The sequence below is a fragment of the Carettochelys insculpta genome, chromosome 32 (assembly GCF_033958435.1).
Source record: "Carettochelys insculpta isolate YL-2023 chromosome 32, ASM3395843v1, whole genome shotgun sequence".
Lineage (NCBI taxonomy): Eukaryota > Metazoa > Chordata > Testudines > Carettochelyidae > Carettochelys > Carettochelys insculpta.
Window position 1 is genome coordinate 6,507,806 of NC_134168.1, and position 17,612 is coordinate 6,525,417.

A 17,612-nucleotide genomic window follows, 5' to 3' on the forward strand; every position below is an offset into this window, starting at 1 on the left:
GTCATTGAGTCCAGCCTCCTGCCTCGAGCAGGATCAACCCCAACTGAATCATCCCAGTCAGGACTTTGTGAAGCCAGGACTTAAAAACCTCTAGGGATGAAGATTTCACCACCTCCCTAGGCAACACTTTCCAGTGCTTCACCACCCTCCTGGTGAAGTAGTTTTTCCTAATATCCAGCCTACTCCTCTTCTTCTGTAACTTCAGACCATTACCCCTTGTTCTGCTGTGTGTCACCGAGAACAGTTTTTCTCCATTCCTTTTGGAGCTCCCCTTCAGGAAGTTGAAGGCTGCCATTAAATCACCCATCAGTCTTCTCTTCTGCAAACTAAACAAGCCCAAATCCCTCAGCTTCTCCTCATAGGTCATGTGCTCCAGCCCCTTGATCATTTTTGTTGCCCTCCACTGCACCTGCTCCAGCACATCCACATCCTTTCTATAGTGGGGGGCCCAAAACTGGATCCAATACTCCAGATGTGGCCTCACCAGTGCTGAATAGAGGGGAACAACCACCTGTCTAGATCTTCTCAAAATGCTCCTCCTAATGCAACCCTATTCTGTCTCTCTGTCTGACATTCCACCAATGGGCCCGCAAGGTGTGTTAGCCTTGGATCAAACTGAACGTAAAAGAGAAATTCACTTGGTGGTCCCTGCACCAGGCCACTGAAATGGAAGCATGTCAGGGTTGCAGAATGTATAACATTACACAACACAATTAAAGAGCTGATTAAAGAGGAAAGCAAGAACACCATATTCAAGAGCCAGACTCTCTGTAGCCGTGTCTACACGTGCACGCTACTTCGAAGTAGCGGCACTAACTTCGAAATAGCGCCCATCACGGCTACACGTGTTGGGCACTATTTCGATGTTAACATCAACGTTAGGCGGCGAGACATCGAAGCCGCTAACCCCATGAGGGGATGGGAATAGCGCCCTACTTCGAAGTTGAACGTCGAAGTAGGGCACGTGTAGCCGATCCGCGTCCCGCAACATCGAAATAGCGGGGTCCACCATGGCGGCCATCAGCTGAGGGGTTGAGAGACGCTCTCTCTCCAGCCCCTGTGGGGCTCTATGGTCATCGTGTGCAGCAGCCCTTAGCCCAGGGCTTCTGGCTGCTGCTGCTGCAGCTGGGGATCCATGCTGCATGCACAGGGTCTGCAACCAGTTGTCGGCTCTGTGGATCTTGTGTTGTTTAGTGCAACTGTGTCTGGGAGGGGCCCTTTAAGGGAGCGGCTTGCTGTTGAGTCTGCCCTGTGACCCTGTCTGCAGCTGTGCCTGGCACCCTTATTTCGATGTGTGCTACTTTGGCATGTAGACGTTCCCTCGCAGCGCCTATTTCGATGTGGTGCTGCGCAACATCGATGTTGAACGTCGACGTTGCCAGCCCTGGAGGACGTGTAGACGTTATTCATCGAAATAGCCTATTTCAATGTCGCTACATCGAAATAAGCTACTTCGATGTGGGCTTCACGTGTAGACGTAGCCTGAGTGTGTTTGAGCCTATGCCTTGAGTATGTAGCGACAGAAAAATGGCAGTTATTTAGTACCAGATGATAAACTCAAAATTACTTAAACAGCAATGAAGGGTCCTGTGGCACCTTATAGACTAACAGAAAAGTTTTGAGCATGAGCTTTTGTGAGCACAGACTCGCTTCATCAGATGCTGGTCTTGGAAATCTGCAGGGCCAGGTATAAATAAGCCACAGCAAGGGTGGGGACAACAAGGTTAGCTCAGTCAGCAAGGGTGAGGCTCACTACCAGCAGTTGATCTGGAGGTGTGAACACCAAGAGAGGGGAAGCTGCTTCTGTATTTAGCCAGCTATTCACAGTCTTTGTTTAAGCCTGAGCTGAGGGCGTCGAATTTGCAGATGAATTGTAGCTCAGAAATTTCAGGACCAGACTCCAAAGAGAAATTTCTGAGCTACAATGCATCCGCAAATTCGACGCCCTCAACTCTGGCTTAAACAAAGACTGTGAATGGCTGGCTAAATACAGAAGCAGCTTCCCCTCCCTTGGTGTTCACACCTCCAGATCAACTGCTGGTAGTGAGCCTCACCCTTGCTGACTGAGCTAACCTTGTTATCCCCACCCTTGCTGTGGCTTATTTATACCTGGCCCTGCAGATTTCCAAGACCAGCATCTGATGAAGCGAGTTTGTGCTCACGAAAGCTCATGCTCAAAACTTTTCTGCTAGTCTATAAGGTGCCACAGGACCCTTCATTGCTGTTACAGATCCAGACTAACATGGGTACCACTCCGATACTCAAAATTACTTGTGTCTTTCTGGGTTTCAGGGCAGGGGATGAGATGGACAGGAGTCATTACAGGGGGTTGGGAGGGCTTCAAGAGCAGGAGGTGGAGGTGCAGTAGTCAGTGTGCACGTGTGAGGAGAGGTTCAGGCCAGGAGTTGGGGGTGTGGTGATGCAGGAGTGAGGCTTTGGGGATGAGGAGGAGGTCTGGCCAGGAGTCTGGGGTGTGGGAGTGCTGGAGAGAGGTTTTGGGTTGTAGTAGTTGGAAGTCACTGCTGTGGTGTCGTAACAAGTCTCCTGTTCCATCAGTGATGATGATTGTTCAGTGATGTGGATACGTTTCCACTGTATACCACATCAGCCCTGAACAGATGGCTAATGTGGAGGGCTCTCAGGGAGCCCCCAAAGACCATGGCATCAGATAAGGATCAAAAGCACATGAGCGAGATTAATTACCAAAGTACATGAAGAGTTAACAGACTCTACCTACCCACGACACACATGGACCTGACTCAAGTTAGAGACATGGACCACGTCACAGCTCCCAAGTAGGATGAAGGCAACTCTTTGGGGTACTGTTTTATATACAGTTTGAAACAGGGGAAGAACTGCCTTTAGAGGCACCCAGAAAATTGGGGTGAGATTGTCACAGGTTACTGGGTTGGGGCTCAAGCTGGCTGGTTGCTTTATTGATGGAAACCCCTAGGAACTGAACCCAGCCCTTCTGGCAGTCACCTGCCATGAATAGAAGTGTAACATAACTTACAATAACTGTTGCATCAGGTGGCCACCTCCTGTTTCTTAGTTACCATACCTTCCCCCATACATGGGGGTTGAATCACTATCTATCATGTTGTGTTTAGACCCTCTCCTGACACTAGGCTGGTCTGTCTGTTATCTGTGGGAATGGGTTGGTCTCAAGATGTTTCCTTACGGGTTGTTCCTCAAGGACCTTTCAAGAAGGTGCTTCCAGCCTTTGCCTAGTACAAATTAGTGGGTCAGATTTTGTTGGCAAGGTCAGCCTCTCACTCACAGCTTTGCATTAGCAATGTCTTGTCCGCTGTAGCTTAGACCTTAGGCCTCAGAGCCTGCCTGTGCACATAGGCTTATATTTCAGGCCTTATTCTAATTACAAAGGGTGAGAAGAGGTCTAACCCTAACCCTAACCCTAACTCTGCCCCCGGGGAATGGGGCAATGGCAGGGAGAGCAGCCAACAGAGGTCATGCTGTCCGGGCAGTGGTATCCAACCGCTGACAGTTCTGGGCTTTGGATGTGGTTATCAAGGTGAGACATACACCCTATAGCAAAGGCAGTGGCGTCCAGGAGTGCAGAATCCTGGTTACTCTTCACAGCTCTGGCAGGGTAGTCGGGTGCATTGCTTAGAGTAGGCGGAACTGGGAGTCAAAGATCCTGGGTTCTCAGCATGACTCAGTTAATACTGGGCCCATAGCCTGAACATCAGGGACGTAAAGTCATGAGCCCTGGGCGTTGTTCTTGCCTCTGTCACTGACTCTGTCTTGTGTTGCCTGGAGCAAATCATTCCTCCTTCTAGACAAAGACAGCGTCACACCATTTACCACAGTTAGTAAATCCCATGTTGACTTTTAGCTAGAAAACACTAATGATTATGATACAAGTCTCTGTCAAATGACTGACCTCATGGAATTTATTTTTCTGCAATCCGAGGTGGTGTTGTCCTCTCTCCTTGGGTTATTACAAGACATCTCCTCGGTGGACATGGTCCCAGAAGCCAGTGAATGAAATAAAAACACTTCTGTTTCCTTCTACACATATAGCGCCCACAACCAAGAGATGGAATTACTCTCCTTAAACAAGGTACGCTAAAAACGAATGTCTTAACCCACACAAGCACTAACACTGAAGTCTATTATCCTTGTCACCCAGTCTACAAAGAGAAAAATCATGCCATCTGAATTTTCCATTCGTGGTCAGAGAATCTTAATGTGCGACAGAGTATATGGGTTTTTCTATCTATCTATCTATCTATCCTCGTCAAATCCTTCTGGCTATCGATGTCTAGTCTATGAATTCAATTCTATCAGTCTCAGTGCTCCTCATTTACCAATCGTGAGTCACGTCTTCAGGGGTATCATGCTCATATGTACAAGGTGAATGTCTGGTCCTCGAACTCCATCATGCCACCAGTGATAGATGTGGGTCAGACAGGCTCTCTGCCATGCCATAATTCTATGCATTGTGTTTGTTGTTTTGTGGTCAATGATGTGTGTTAACTTCTCTCTCTTTCATCCTGTGTTCTCCTAACCACATCATCCTCCATTGCATCTGTGTGGAAATGTTGTTCCTTGAGGTGAGTCTTGAATATGGATCTGAATAAAGTCTAATCAGTTCAAATGAGGGAAACAAAGGCATGATACCAACAGGAAGCATAGACTATATCTAGCACCCAAGCATTAAACAGTGTCTCTACCAGTTGAGTAAACCTCAAACCTATCTCCACAGAATGTGTTGTTCTTTCATGGCTGTCACGTTCCCCTGTATATATGCGGTATGACCACATGTGTTTAAGAGTTCTAAGAATAACACACAACTGCCAGTGACATTATTCCAAATGGTGAGTAAATTTCTCCCTTTCTTTAGAGTCCGCCAGCCACAAATTAAAGAAATAAATCAAAATCTTTTTTGTTTTGAAATCCTTTCCTCCCGATTTTATTTGCATGGTAAAACTTTGTGAAAGAAATCAAAATGTCTTCTGAATAAATGATTACATTTGTATTGATGCTATGCATGAAAAAACAGTGATGTTGACAGAACCTTCCAAATTTCCAATCCATTTCTTATTAGCCACTCTGAGACACTGTTAGGGTTTTTGCTATTTCAACTTTTCATAGAGATTTGGGAGAAAAAAATTTTATTGGAAAACTAGCAGATTTCCTTTGCATTTCTTGGGTCTTTGATTCACTTTTTTTTTTAAAGACAGATATACATGTTGTACTTTGTTTTTCAAAAGTATAGTTTATTTGTATTGTTAATTTTTATTTCAGATTTCTTAGGAAAATTGTTGATAAATGTTTTCCAACTTTTTTAGTACTTTTAAATAGGAATTCCATCATGTGTATTTTTTTCTGCATCTTTATGAACTCCTCATTTGCTATGTTTAACCAAAAAAGGCCTATGGTCAATCTGGTGTCCTGTAACATAATTTTTAGTTTCAAACCTGAGCCATTGATTTAACTGTTCCAAAGAGATCATTGCTCCAAATTTCTCTTCTTTATCCCTTTTTATAAGGTTCATTGAAAGCATCATATGTGGTAAATGTGGTATAGGTTAACATTCCCTGAGGAGAAAGAAAGAAAGAAAAAAAAGAAAGATTGTCTCTTATAATTAATTTCATGAAGACAAAAAGATAAAGAAGGCCAGAACACTGGGGGTGCATCTACGTTAGGAACTAACTTGAAGTAGACACTACTTCCAACTAGCCAGCTGACAGTCTATGCCTGTTTTCCCTTACTTTGATGTTAACTTAGAAGAAGAGAGCCCAACTTCGAAGTCCTTACTCCATTCCTGGGAATGGAGTAGCACCCTACTTCAAAGTTGAACTTCGAATTAGGATGTGCATAGACACTCTACTTTGAAGTTGCCTTCTTCAAAGTTTTACTTTGAAGTAAGCAACTTTGAAGTTATTTTCATAGTGTAGACACAGCCCTGATGTTATAAATTGATATACCTCCATCGGTGATATAAACTGATGTAGCACTCACCGGGTCAATTGATCAGATTCCCAATTCTTGCAAATCAACTGTAGTTTCACCCATGTCAATGTGGTCACATTCCCGACGGACCTACATTGAGACCAGAACCCCTGATATTGGACGTTAATGTACCTCCACTGGTGGTATAAACTGATGTAGATCCCACAGCATCAATTGATCAGATTTCAAACTCTTGCAGCTCAACTGTAGTTCCACCACTGTCACATTTCCAGGTGATCTACATTGGGCATAATTTGACTAACATCAAAATTGTGATACCTGTTTCGAAATATTGATGGCTGCAGCCCGTTACGTCTTTATATACAGAATTGTAGCAAGTGTTGTCTCAAGAGTACCAAAAGGGAAAAAAGGGCCTTAAGTGGGGAGGGCGTGGAAATCTGTGTGAATAATTTGGTTCACATCTACAGGTTTGCTATTCCTCCAATTTGATATCTTTTTTTTAACTCCTACAGATGATCTATTCTGAGAGGGACTACAGAGAGAATGAAACCATCTCTGATGAGTTCATCCTTTTGGGTTTTTTTCACCTTAACGAGCTTCAGATTGTTCTGTTTATGGTGCTTCTGGTTATTTACCTAGTTGCCCTCATGGGGAACCTGCTCATTATCCTCCTGATAAAGCTGAACGCCTCCCTCCACACCCCCATGTATTTCTTCCTGGTGAACCTGTCTGTCTTAGAAATCTGCTACACCACCACTGTCTTCCCGCAGCTGCTGGTTCACCTCCTCCTGGAAGAAAAATCCATCTCCATTTTGGGCTGTGCAGTCCAGATGGCCATTATTACCAACATGGGCCTCACGGAATGCTGCCTTCTTGCAGCCATGGCCTACGACCGCTACGTGGCCATATGTCACCCCCTGCACTACACAACCATCATGAGTGGCCAGATTTGTGTGCAACTTGCGGGGGCTTCTTGGTTTGTTGGCATTTCAGTGGAAGTAGCTCAGACCGCATGGCTCTTCAGCCTGCCCTTCTGTGGCTCCAACCGCATCCACCACTTCTTTTGTGATGTCCCACCAGACATGAAGATGGCGTGTGCCGATACCTCCAAAAATGAGTTCATGCTCTTGACTGTATCAGTTCTATTCATCATGGGCCCTTTCTTGTTAATAATTCTGTCCTACATCCACATTATTTCCACCATTCTCAGGTTGCCATCGGCGGAGGGAAGGCGTAAAGCTTTCTCCACCTGCTCCTCCCACCTCATGGTGGTGAGTTTCTTTTATGGAACAGGCCTTTTCACCTACCTGGTTCCCAAATCTACCTCCATCCCAGACAGTGAACAACTGATTTCCCTCATGAACACAATTTTGGTACCTCTGTCAAACCCCATAATATACACTCTGAGGAACAAAGAGGTGAAGGGAGCCTTGAGGAAAACAGCAGAGAGAGCGTCTTTTCACAGAACTGGATAAATTAGAGAATGGAAAGCAGAGTTAGTTAGAACAGGAGAATGAGGGAAATGCATCAGCTTTTTTTTAATTACTCCTGATATCCATCACTTTTGTAAATTATTTGTTCCCTTTGAATAGCTTTGACCTTTTCAAAGCCTGTCGGGTAAAATGAAAGAGAAATTTTTCTTACCAAAAACACATGCAGATTTTACATATCTAAATTTTCATCAAAGTTTGAATGATGCTTTTAACGAATTGTAAATTTCACTGAAATATATCAAGCAAGACTATTTAGTCCAAGTAGTGTCCTGATTTTATAGGTTCAAAATTTGCAATGCCCCAGGCAAATATAACTCAAAATGAGAATGGTTTAATAAAATGTTCCCCTCGGTATGTGCAAATATAACAAATTTCAGTGTTATTTCAATATATGGAAAATTCAAATGAGATCTTCTGAAACATCCCCGTGGGGTCCTTCACTTTCTTCTCTGAAAGTTTTGTGCACTGTTTTTGTTTAGTTTAGGGTTCTTTCTTTCTTTCTTTCTGTTTCTCTACAGGTTCATTTGCCAAATACCATTTCTTGAAGGAGGGCAAATTCCGGTCAGTTTCATATCTTTATCATCAGAATAATTCCACTAATGCAATATTTTCTTCCTGCAGAGACTATCAAAGTGACAAGTTCATTAAGCTACAGCTATATTAGAGGGGTTTGATGACAAAACAGGCTTTTTGTCAACAAAACCTCTGGAAAGTCCACAATAAAAATGCATTCTGTCAGCATAAAGTTGACAGAACTCAGTACTTTTATTGACTGCCCTCTGCCTCTCCCCCACAAGGCAGAACACTTTTCCCAACAGACTATGTCACCAAATAAATGGTGTGGACACTCCAGGGAGCCCTCTATCAAGAGACAGGGCTTCTGGGTCACTTGATAGCCCTGTCTGCTGTGGTTCTGGTTGGCCGTTCTGTTGAGAAAGGGCCAAGCACTCCTGCCACTTTCTATTGACAGAGCAAAATGCATTTTCAATCTGTTTTTGCGTGTGGGCACACTCTGTCGACAGAAGTTGCATGGGAAGGTCTCTTTCAACATGGACTTCTGTCAACAAATCACTGTTGTGTAGATACAGCTTTTGTGGTTATAGGATTGGCCTTGTAAATTGAGAGTTATGATTTCAGTCTGTGAGGGGCCCTTGCAGGGGTCTGGGACAAGTTAGATTTAAAAAAAATATATCTGTTAGGGATGGTGTTTGGCCCTGCCCTGAAATTATTTTGAAATAGAGTTTGCATCATGTAGAACCATAGAACCGTACAACACTAGAACTGGAAGGGACCTCAAGTGGTCCTCACAGGAGGACCAAGTACCATCTAGCTGGTTGATATTGATGGTTGCAAAGTTATCTAGAAATAACGGCCATTATTCTGAAATAACTTCACTGTTTAGACATAGCCTTAGATGGTGAATTGAAGGTTTCGTGGGTGGAACACTGTGAGATGTGCCCCTGTGTAGTAAATTGGTGAGGAGTACCCAGCAAGACCTGGGCTGATAATTAAGAAAGCAGATAAGGAAAAGGAGCAGAGATTTCTCCAAAGGTGAGATATGGACCTAGGGGAAAGTTCTTACAAGTGGGAGAAGGAAGCAATTAGTAGGCACCCTAGAAGAGGATCATGTGGGACAGAAGTGGTGTCATAAGCTGAGTTGGAACAATTAGTCGAATTCCAGCTGCCACGTGCTGAATGACAACACACTGATGGCAAAGTAAAATTCTAAGCCGTTTTCAAAACAAAAAAGCAGTCAAGTAGCTCTTTAAAGACTAACAAAATAATTTATTAGGTGAGCTTTCATGGGACAGACCCACTTCTTCTGCCCATAGCCATACCAGAACAGACACAATATTTGGTCTGAAGAAGTGAGTCTGTCCCACAAAAGCTCATCACCTAATAAAGTATTTTGTTAGTCTTTAAAGAGCTACTTGACTGCTTTTTTGTTTTGGTAGTATATAGACTAGCACAGCTCCCTTTCTGGTTGTAAGCAGTTTTATTACCACATGAGCAGAGACAAAGCCGCTTCAAACCAGAGAGGAAGATTGCAGACAAGTAACATTAAGCTAGTATTTGTTAGCCTTGCTTACAGAGAAACATGTCATTGCTTAGGATCTGGTGGTGAGAGACAAGATGTTCATGGACCCCATTCCTGGCTTTCTAAGCCTCTGAGTCCAGCTGTCACCAAGGTAGATCTTGGTAGATCTTTACTCTGTCACTTCAAGAAGGAGTTTTAAACAAACCATTGTAGGATTGGTCCAACAAAACAAAACAAAACAAAACAAAACAACATGCGAATGGCCACACTGGGTCAGACCAAAGGTCCATCTATCCCTTTTTTCTGACAGAGGCCAATGCCAGGTACCCCAGAGCGAGTGAACTGAACAGGTTATCATGAGAACAATCTCTCTCCTATCATCCTTTTCCAACCAAAAACATAACAACACCTGCCAAATGTCACAGATTTCCTGATCCCATGAGATACACTGTCACCAACCAAGTTCAAAAAACCTCCTTTTTAGACCCCACAAAGCCACACTTGGGATGTCTCCCTGTGAGGTGTCCTCAGGGTCTTAACCCTCCCTTAGGCAAGAGCTTAAAAACAGACAGCAGTTCTTTGATAGCTGGCCTCTAAATCACAAACCTATGCATCCAGAATCTCCTGCCTTCTGGGACACAGGAATCAGGCCATAGTCGTGAAACGGTGATTGCATTGACAAAACTAAGAAGATATACAGGTTGCACCTCTTAAATCCTGTAGTCTGTGGTCTGGCAAGATCCTGCATCTGGCTGGACCACGGATGTTGCCAGATGAGAGAGGAGTGGGCAGGAGCAGGAGCCCCAGCTAGGCTGGGAGCCAGAGCTCCACCTACCCCAAGGCAGCGGGGGCCAGAGCCAGAACCACTACCTGCCCTGCAGGGCTGGGGCATGACCAGTTTGCTTGACCCATGGAAGCAGGGTTTGAGAAGATGATATGGGACCAGCACTGGAGCTGTTGTGGGAGTGGGTGGTGGGACCAGCACTGGAGCCCCTGCCTGCTCCATGAGGTAGGAAACTGGAGCCTCCATCTGCCTGTGGCACAAGGCAGGGAGAGGTTGGCTTCAGTCCTTTGGAGCCTGCTATTGAGCCAGTGTCCAGCTTTCCTTGCCTGGCAAATTCTTTTGTTTGGGACCTGTCAGTTTCCAAGCACGTTTGATAAGGAAGGTGCAACCTGTTCTTGGTAAGTGTACTTGCTTGCTGGAAGTTAAAAAAATTAAAGACTATAGTTTAACAAGGGAAAATTACTTTCCATGGATTCCATTTAAAAGGTACAGGTGGGCACATCAGCCAGCCTGAAAAATCCCATACCAAAACCAAAATTAAAAGATAAAAAACTTGATCGCATCTAACTAAACATCCCTTTTCTGCTCCCATACTTGCTAGTCCAAGGTCCCTCTGTAGGTATGGAAATTTCTGAAAGTTTCCAAGCCTGGTTCCAGACTTAATCCATCTCTACTGACCTGGTGCACTAAAAGGTCTTCCAATTACAAGCTACAGACATTCATAAACAGATGCCTGAAGTACACCCTTCACATTAAATGGCAAGACTTGGATTCAAATGAGGACCTTTGGAACAGAGCAGGGCAAGAACCACCTGACGTTCAAATCAAGAGAAGAAAGTGTGGCTGGCTAGGCCACATTCTCAGAAGACCATCATCCAGCGTTGTCCATCAAGGTCTCCAATGGAACCCACAAGACAAAGCAAAAGAGGAAGACCTCGGACAACGTGGAGAAGATCTACCGAGGCTGAAGGACAACAACTGAGGTACTCATGGGGTCAGCTAGAAGTTTTGTCTTGAAACAGGGTTGTGGAGGAGACTTGTAGATACTCCACTCAGAGTACGAGGGTTTAAGTCAAGTTAGTCATTTCTCCTCTGGCCACACAAAGGATTCTGCCTCACTCCTCTGCCCCAGCTCCCCTAGCCTCCACTCAGCCCTCATGCCAAACCAGTGCCCTGATTCCTACACCCCACATTTACTTCTCTGAGCCCCCAAATCCCTGCCTTTACTTTCACCCCCCGCCACCATGAGCCTCCACACGCTACATGGGGATATGACCCTAATCATTTCTTCCAGTTTCTCTGAAGTACCTACAATCTGTGTGATGAGAAAGAAAGAAAGAAAGAAAGAAAGAAAGAAAGAAAGAAAGAAAGAAAGTTGGTTCAGTTATCCCAATAGAAATTAAAAAATAAGCTGCACAAAATCTTAGCAACATCAAACTCCTTTGAAGTTCTGTTCCCACCAGGGAATGAATCATTCCTCAGTCGTAACCAGTTCCTCACACAATTAGTTCCATGGGACAAGGTCAAAGACAGTGAAGAGGGATTTACTTCTTATGTGTCCTCTTCAGTTCTGTCTATGCGATCCTCTGGAGGCCACGCCCCAAGAGCTGCTGATGAAAGGCAAGAGACAAAACATCTCTGCTGTCTCAGAGCTGATTAGTTGGTGCTAATAAAGGAAGAGGTTATTCCAGGCCACCTGGTCTTGAGAGGCCCCTGGGCTGTGAGCTATTCTAGGTCACATGTCTGTGCTACCAATATAAAGTTTTTCCCTCCATCTCCTTCATTTGGGTGTTGGCTTGGAGTCAAGAGTGTTGTCAGATCCAGGACATGGCATGTTTCCAGTTTGTGGTTTTGGGCCAGCTGGGGCAATGCTCTCATGGTGGTTTGCTCCTGAGGTGAGATCAGAGCTGGACTCAGAGTCCTTGAGACAACTGGGACAAACAGGATTATGACCATGTTTGCAACCTGAAAACCAGGAGCAATTTCACTGCTGGATTGGGGTTTTCTGCCCCCTTCCTATATGGTTCCTCCTCTCTCAGCTCAGCCTATCAAAGGAGGGGAGCAATGAACACTCATCTGTGGACTGGGTCCCTGTTTGCAAGAATATGCAGAGAGCTCCAGTAACTTAGGCTATCTGGACTAGAAGCAGGAAATAACCTGCTGAATAGAATGACATTGGGAGCATTATTTCCAAAGATACGCTGTGATGGAGGAATCGTATTGATGAAGTTTCTCATGCATCAAAGCCTGGAAACCATTCAGCAAAGATTGGCACAGTGAGTTTGATATTCTGGAATTAAGTTATGGTGCAGAAAATGGGAAAGAGCAGGTCCTTCTTCCTCTCTGCTCAGTGCTCATTAGGCCTCAGCTGGAGTACATGTCCAGTTCTGGGCACTATATTTCAAGAAAGGTGTGGAGAAATTGGAGAAGGGCCAGAGAAGAGCAATAAGAATAATGAAAGGTCTAGAGAACATGAGCTAAGAGGGAAGACTGAAAGAACTGGGCTTGTTTAGTATAGAAAAAAAAGTCTGAGAGAGGACATGATAGTGGTTTACAAGTGCCTAAAAGAGTGCTACAAGGAGGAGGGAGAAAAATTGTTCTCCTTGGCCTCTGAGGATAGAACAAGAATCAATGGGCTTAAACTGCAGCAAGGGAGGTTTAGGTTGGACATTAGACTTGTCTAAAAGGTATTTAGTTCTGCTCTGAGGGCAGTGGACTGGATTCAATGACCATTCAATGTTTCTTCTAGTGCTAGTGTTCTGTGACTCTATGGTTCTAGATGTGACTGTAACTCTACTGGGCACCTTTAATAATAGAACTGTGATTAACCATGGGAATTCTTCAAGACTTATCACATAACTCAATAAACCAGGCAGAACTCCTCAGAGATTTTTTCCCCAGCAGAAAATAAGAGGCTTTTCAAAGGAAGTGTGAAAAGTAGAACTTCTTTCTCTTTTGTTTTTGATCATTGAAAACCTGAAAATTTCAGGCAAACAGCTTAAAATTGGAACAATTTCATTGGAGTTGAAAAACAAAAAGGGTTGAGTTTTCTGATCCATAGATTACTTTTTCAAGATTAGAAGAAATATCCTTGGTAAACGCCTTCCATTTAATGCATAGTTTTCCCTTGAAACAGATAATGTTTGAATATCACAGACTGGAAACTTACATTTAAACCAGGGTGGGAACCCTGATATTTTCCAAAAAGATTAAAATTTGAACATCGTCCCACTATTGTAACTGTGTTGATTTCTATTGCAGAGGGATATTTATCAAATGGCAAAACTGAGCAATCAGAAAAGTCAGTTGCCCATAGGATAGGTTTTATATATAAATGGAGAACAGTGAATTGAAATCGTGAATCAAAGCCCTTCTCAGTTATCCTTGCCTAAGGACATAGAGGAGGTCAAAGTAATTAGATCCTAATCATTCTTCCCTAGTGTGGTCTGCTTTTTTCCACACAGATGGTGTAATAGTTGAATCGTAGGGCTGAAAAAGACCTCAGGAGGTTGTTGAATCCAGACCCCACCAAAAGCAGGATCACTCCTAAGAAAATCATATCAGCCAGGGATTTGTCAAGCTGAGATGTAAAAAACCTCTAGGGATGGAGATTCCACCACCTCTCTAGGTAACACATTCCAGTGCTTCACCACCCTACTAATGGAATAATTTTTCCTAATATCAAACTTACACCTCCCCCAGTGGAACTTCAGACTGTTGGTCCTTGTTCTGCCATCCATCACTACTGAGAACAGCCTCTCTCCATCCTGTTCAAGAGGTTCCTTCAGGAAGTTGAAGGCAGCTATCAAATCACTTCTCACTCTTCTCTTTTGCAAATGATGCGAGCCCCAGTCCCTGAGCCTCTCCTTGTAGGTCATGTGATCCAGCCCCTTTATCATTTTGGTATTTGAACACAAATGTTGTGTTCATACAATTCAGATGCAACCCTTCCACACCCAGAGTTCACTTCTAGCAGACAATGGAAAGAAAGGGATGGAGGGGAAACAGAGACACTAGGTGGGAAAGAACCAGCCCATGCACACAAAACAGGTGAGCTGAAGAAACCTGGCAAGATGCCAGGTCTGGGTAGTTCAGTGGTCCCATCATTGGCCTTATAAATCCAAGGTCATAAGTTCCATCTTGTAAGCAGCTATTTAAGAGTCTGAGTCAAACAGATTTGAAAAAAAAATTGCTTGAGGTAGTATTTGCTCCTGTGAGGAAGGTAGAGTGGGCTAGACCTGACCTTCAAAGGTCCCTTCCAGCTCTTTGAGAGATACGTAAATTAACCCAGAAAGAAAGTTATGGAGGTAAACAAAGGAGCTGAGCACAACAGGGCTACGTCTACACGTGAAGCCTACATCGAAGTAGCCTATTTCGATGTGGCGACATCGAAATAGGCTATTTCGATGAATAAAATCTACACATCCTCCAGGGCTGGCAACGTCGATGTTCAACTTCGACATTGTGCGGCACCACATCGAAATAGGCGCTGTGAGGGAACGTCTACACGCCAAAGTAGCACACATCGAAATAAGGGTGCCAGGCACAGCTGCAGACAGGGTCACAGGGCGGACTCAACAGCCAGCCGCTCCCTTAAAGGGCCCCTCCCAGACACACTTGCACTAAACAGCACAAGATCCACAGAGCCGAAAACGAGTTGCAGACCCTGTGCATGCAGCATGGATCCCCAGCTGCAGCAGCAGCAGCCAGAAGCCCTGGGCTAAAAGCTGCTGCACACGGTGACCATAGAGCCCCGCACGGGCTGGAGAGACAGCGTCTCTCAACCCCCCAGCTGATGGCCGCCATGGAGGACCCGGCAATTTCGACGTTGCGGGACGCGGATCGTCTACATGGTCCCTACTTCGACGTTGAACGTCGAAGTAGGGCGCTATTCCTATCTCCTCATGGGGTTAGCGACTTCGACGTCTCGCCGCCTAACGTTGAAGTTAACTTCGAAATAGCGCCCGACGTGTGTAGACGTGACGGGCGCTATTTCGAAGTTGGTGCCGCTACTTCGAAGTAGCGTGCATGTGTAGACGCAGCCCAGATGTCCCATCGGTAAGAAAAAGGGAGTTACTTCTTATTAGTAGGATAAGTTAATTAAGCAAATTAAATAAGAATTGTCCTATTTCTGCAAATATCAAAGTTGGGGAAATTTTTCTTGTAATGCATAAGAATAGTATATTATCTCTTCAGGGCTAGGTTAAAGCTGTCACAGTTGTAAATGAATTCCGGATGTCTCCCTTGTAATCTTCTGGTCAAATTCTTTTGTGGAAGAATGGCTACCTTTCAAGGCAAGAAGCTGGGAGAACATATATGTGGTGCTGCCATGGGAATGTTTCAGACAAACTGTCATACAAAATGCCAAGTCTGTGGCGTATTTCCAAGTAAAGAGGACATCAGACAGTATGGACATTTGTGGCATTTTAATTTCATAGGCAAGTGCCAAGCCTCTTGGTCACAGCAAGAAGAGATCTGTTGAACAGAACTTTTGTGCTGGGATTGTGCTTCGCTCCATCCTTCGCAGAGAATGTATCTGGCACCTCCCGAGCCCAATATTTTGATGGTGCAAATGGATACTAACGAATGGAGAAAAACTGTTCTCAGTGGTGACAGATAACTGAACGAGAAGCAGTGGTTTCAAGTTGCAGTGGGAGAGGTCCAAGATATTTGGAAAAAAACTTTCACCAGGAGGGCAGTAAAACTCTGGAATGCATTACCTAGAGAGGTGGTGGTATGTCCATCCTGGGAGGTTCTTATGTCCTGGATTGACAAAGCCCTGGCTGGGAGGATTTACTTGGGGTTGGTTCTGCTTTAGGTAGGGGGTGGACTTGATGACCTCCTGAAGTCTCTTCCAGCCCTAGGAGTTCATGAGTCTATGATGCTTATCCAGTAACTAGAAGGGAGCTAAACTAATTGGCACTCATAGGGTAACTCATCATTCCTATTGAATAGCCGTGAGGGTGTTGTCCACCTTACACACTCACGTCATCAGATAATTTTGAGAGGTATCAGGTCCTTTCATGTTGCCTCTCTAATCATCACCATGGTACTTTTTCTTCCTTTGGCAGCCATCACACAATGTGCTGAAAATGGAAATGTCCAACCAAACCACCATGACCGAGTTCCTTCTCCTGGGGTTCTCTGATGTTCGGGAGCTGCAGATTTTGCATTTTATAATGTTTCTAATGACTTATCTGGCAGCCCTGGTGGGGAACGGCCTTATCATCATGGTGGTATGCCTCAACCACCATCTTCACACCCCCATGTACCTCTTCCTGGTGAATCTCTCTCTCCTAGACATTGGCTGTATCTCTGTTGCTATCCCAAAATCCATGGCCAATTCCCTCCAGAACACCAGGTTGATTTCGTATTCTGGATGTGTTACCCAAGTTTTTCTCTATTTGGCCTTCGCTGCAGCTGAAGTCACCTTACTAACTGTCATGGCCTATGACCGATATATTGCCATCTGCCAACCACTGCACTATGAGAGAGTGATGAACAGGGGAGCTTGTGCTCATATGGCCACCGGCTCCTGGATCGCAGGTATTGTCTACTCCACCCTGCACACCGGGAGCAGCTTCAGTTCACCTTTTTGTCAGTCCAACGTCATCAACCAGTTCTTCTGTGAAATCCCCCTGCTACTCATGTTGACCTGCCCTGACTCAATCCACAGTGGAGCTTTGCCTCTTGGTTTGGGTGGGTTTTTAGTTTTAAGCTGTTTTGTTTTTATCATTGCGTCTTATGTTCAGATTTTAAAAACGGTGCTGAGAATCCCCTCTGAGCAGGGTCGTCAGAAAGCTCTCTCCACCTGCCTCCCTCACCTCACCGTCGTCTCTTTGTTTGTTTGTACTGGTACCTTTGCCCGCCTGCAACCAACCTCCATGTCAGCATCTCATCTGCCTCTGGTGGTAGGTGTTCTGTATGCGGTGGTGCCTCCAGTCATGAATCCCGTCATCTACAGCATGAGGAACAAGGAGATCAAAGCCGCATTGAAGAAACTGCTTGTGTCGAAGTTATTCGCCAAGAATTAAAATGCCTGCCAGTGTTCTTAATTGCAATTTCAGGCTGAGATTTATTAAAGCATTTAACTGGGGTGTTGCCTGTGTCCTCATGTGGGCGCAAGACCCATGGAGTGGGTGTAAGAGTCAGAGTAGAGGGTCGGGGTCTGAGGGCAGGAGAGTGCAGGAGTTGAAGCAGAGGGATGGGAAGTGTGGGTGGAGCTCAGGGCATGGTGAGTGCAGGAGTCAGGTGAGAGTATGGGTGTGGAGGCTCCAGGCATGGAGTATGGGGTAGAGGCGTCATGGCACAATTTGGGGAAAAGAGGAAATTTCAGGGCAGGAAGTGTGGATGCACA

General features: G+C 44.9%; 2 protein-coding genes across 2 annotated transcripts; both read left to right on the forward strand.

The window, feature by feature from the left end:
- Positions 1–6,452: 6,452 nt before the first annotated feature.
- On the forward strand, positions 6,453–7,415 carry LOC142004808 (olfactory receptor 10A4-like). The gene has a single exon (XM_074982497.1). It carries the CDS (start codon positions 6,453–6,455, stop codon positions 7,413–7,415), a length of 963 nt encoding a protein of 320 aa, XP_074838598.1.
- An 8,926-nt stretch (positions 7,416–16,341) lies between these two features.
- LOC142004695 (olfactory receptor 14A16-like) lies at positions 16,342–17,289 on the forward strand. Its single transcript, XM_074982352.1, has one exon. It carries the CDS (start codon positions 16,348–16,350, stop codon positions 17,287–17,289), a length of 942 nt encoding a protein of 313 aa, XP_074838453.1. The 5' UTR covers positions 16,342–16,347.
- Positions 17,290–17,612: the final 323 nt, after the last annotated feature.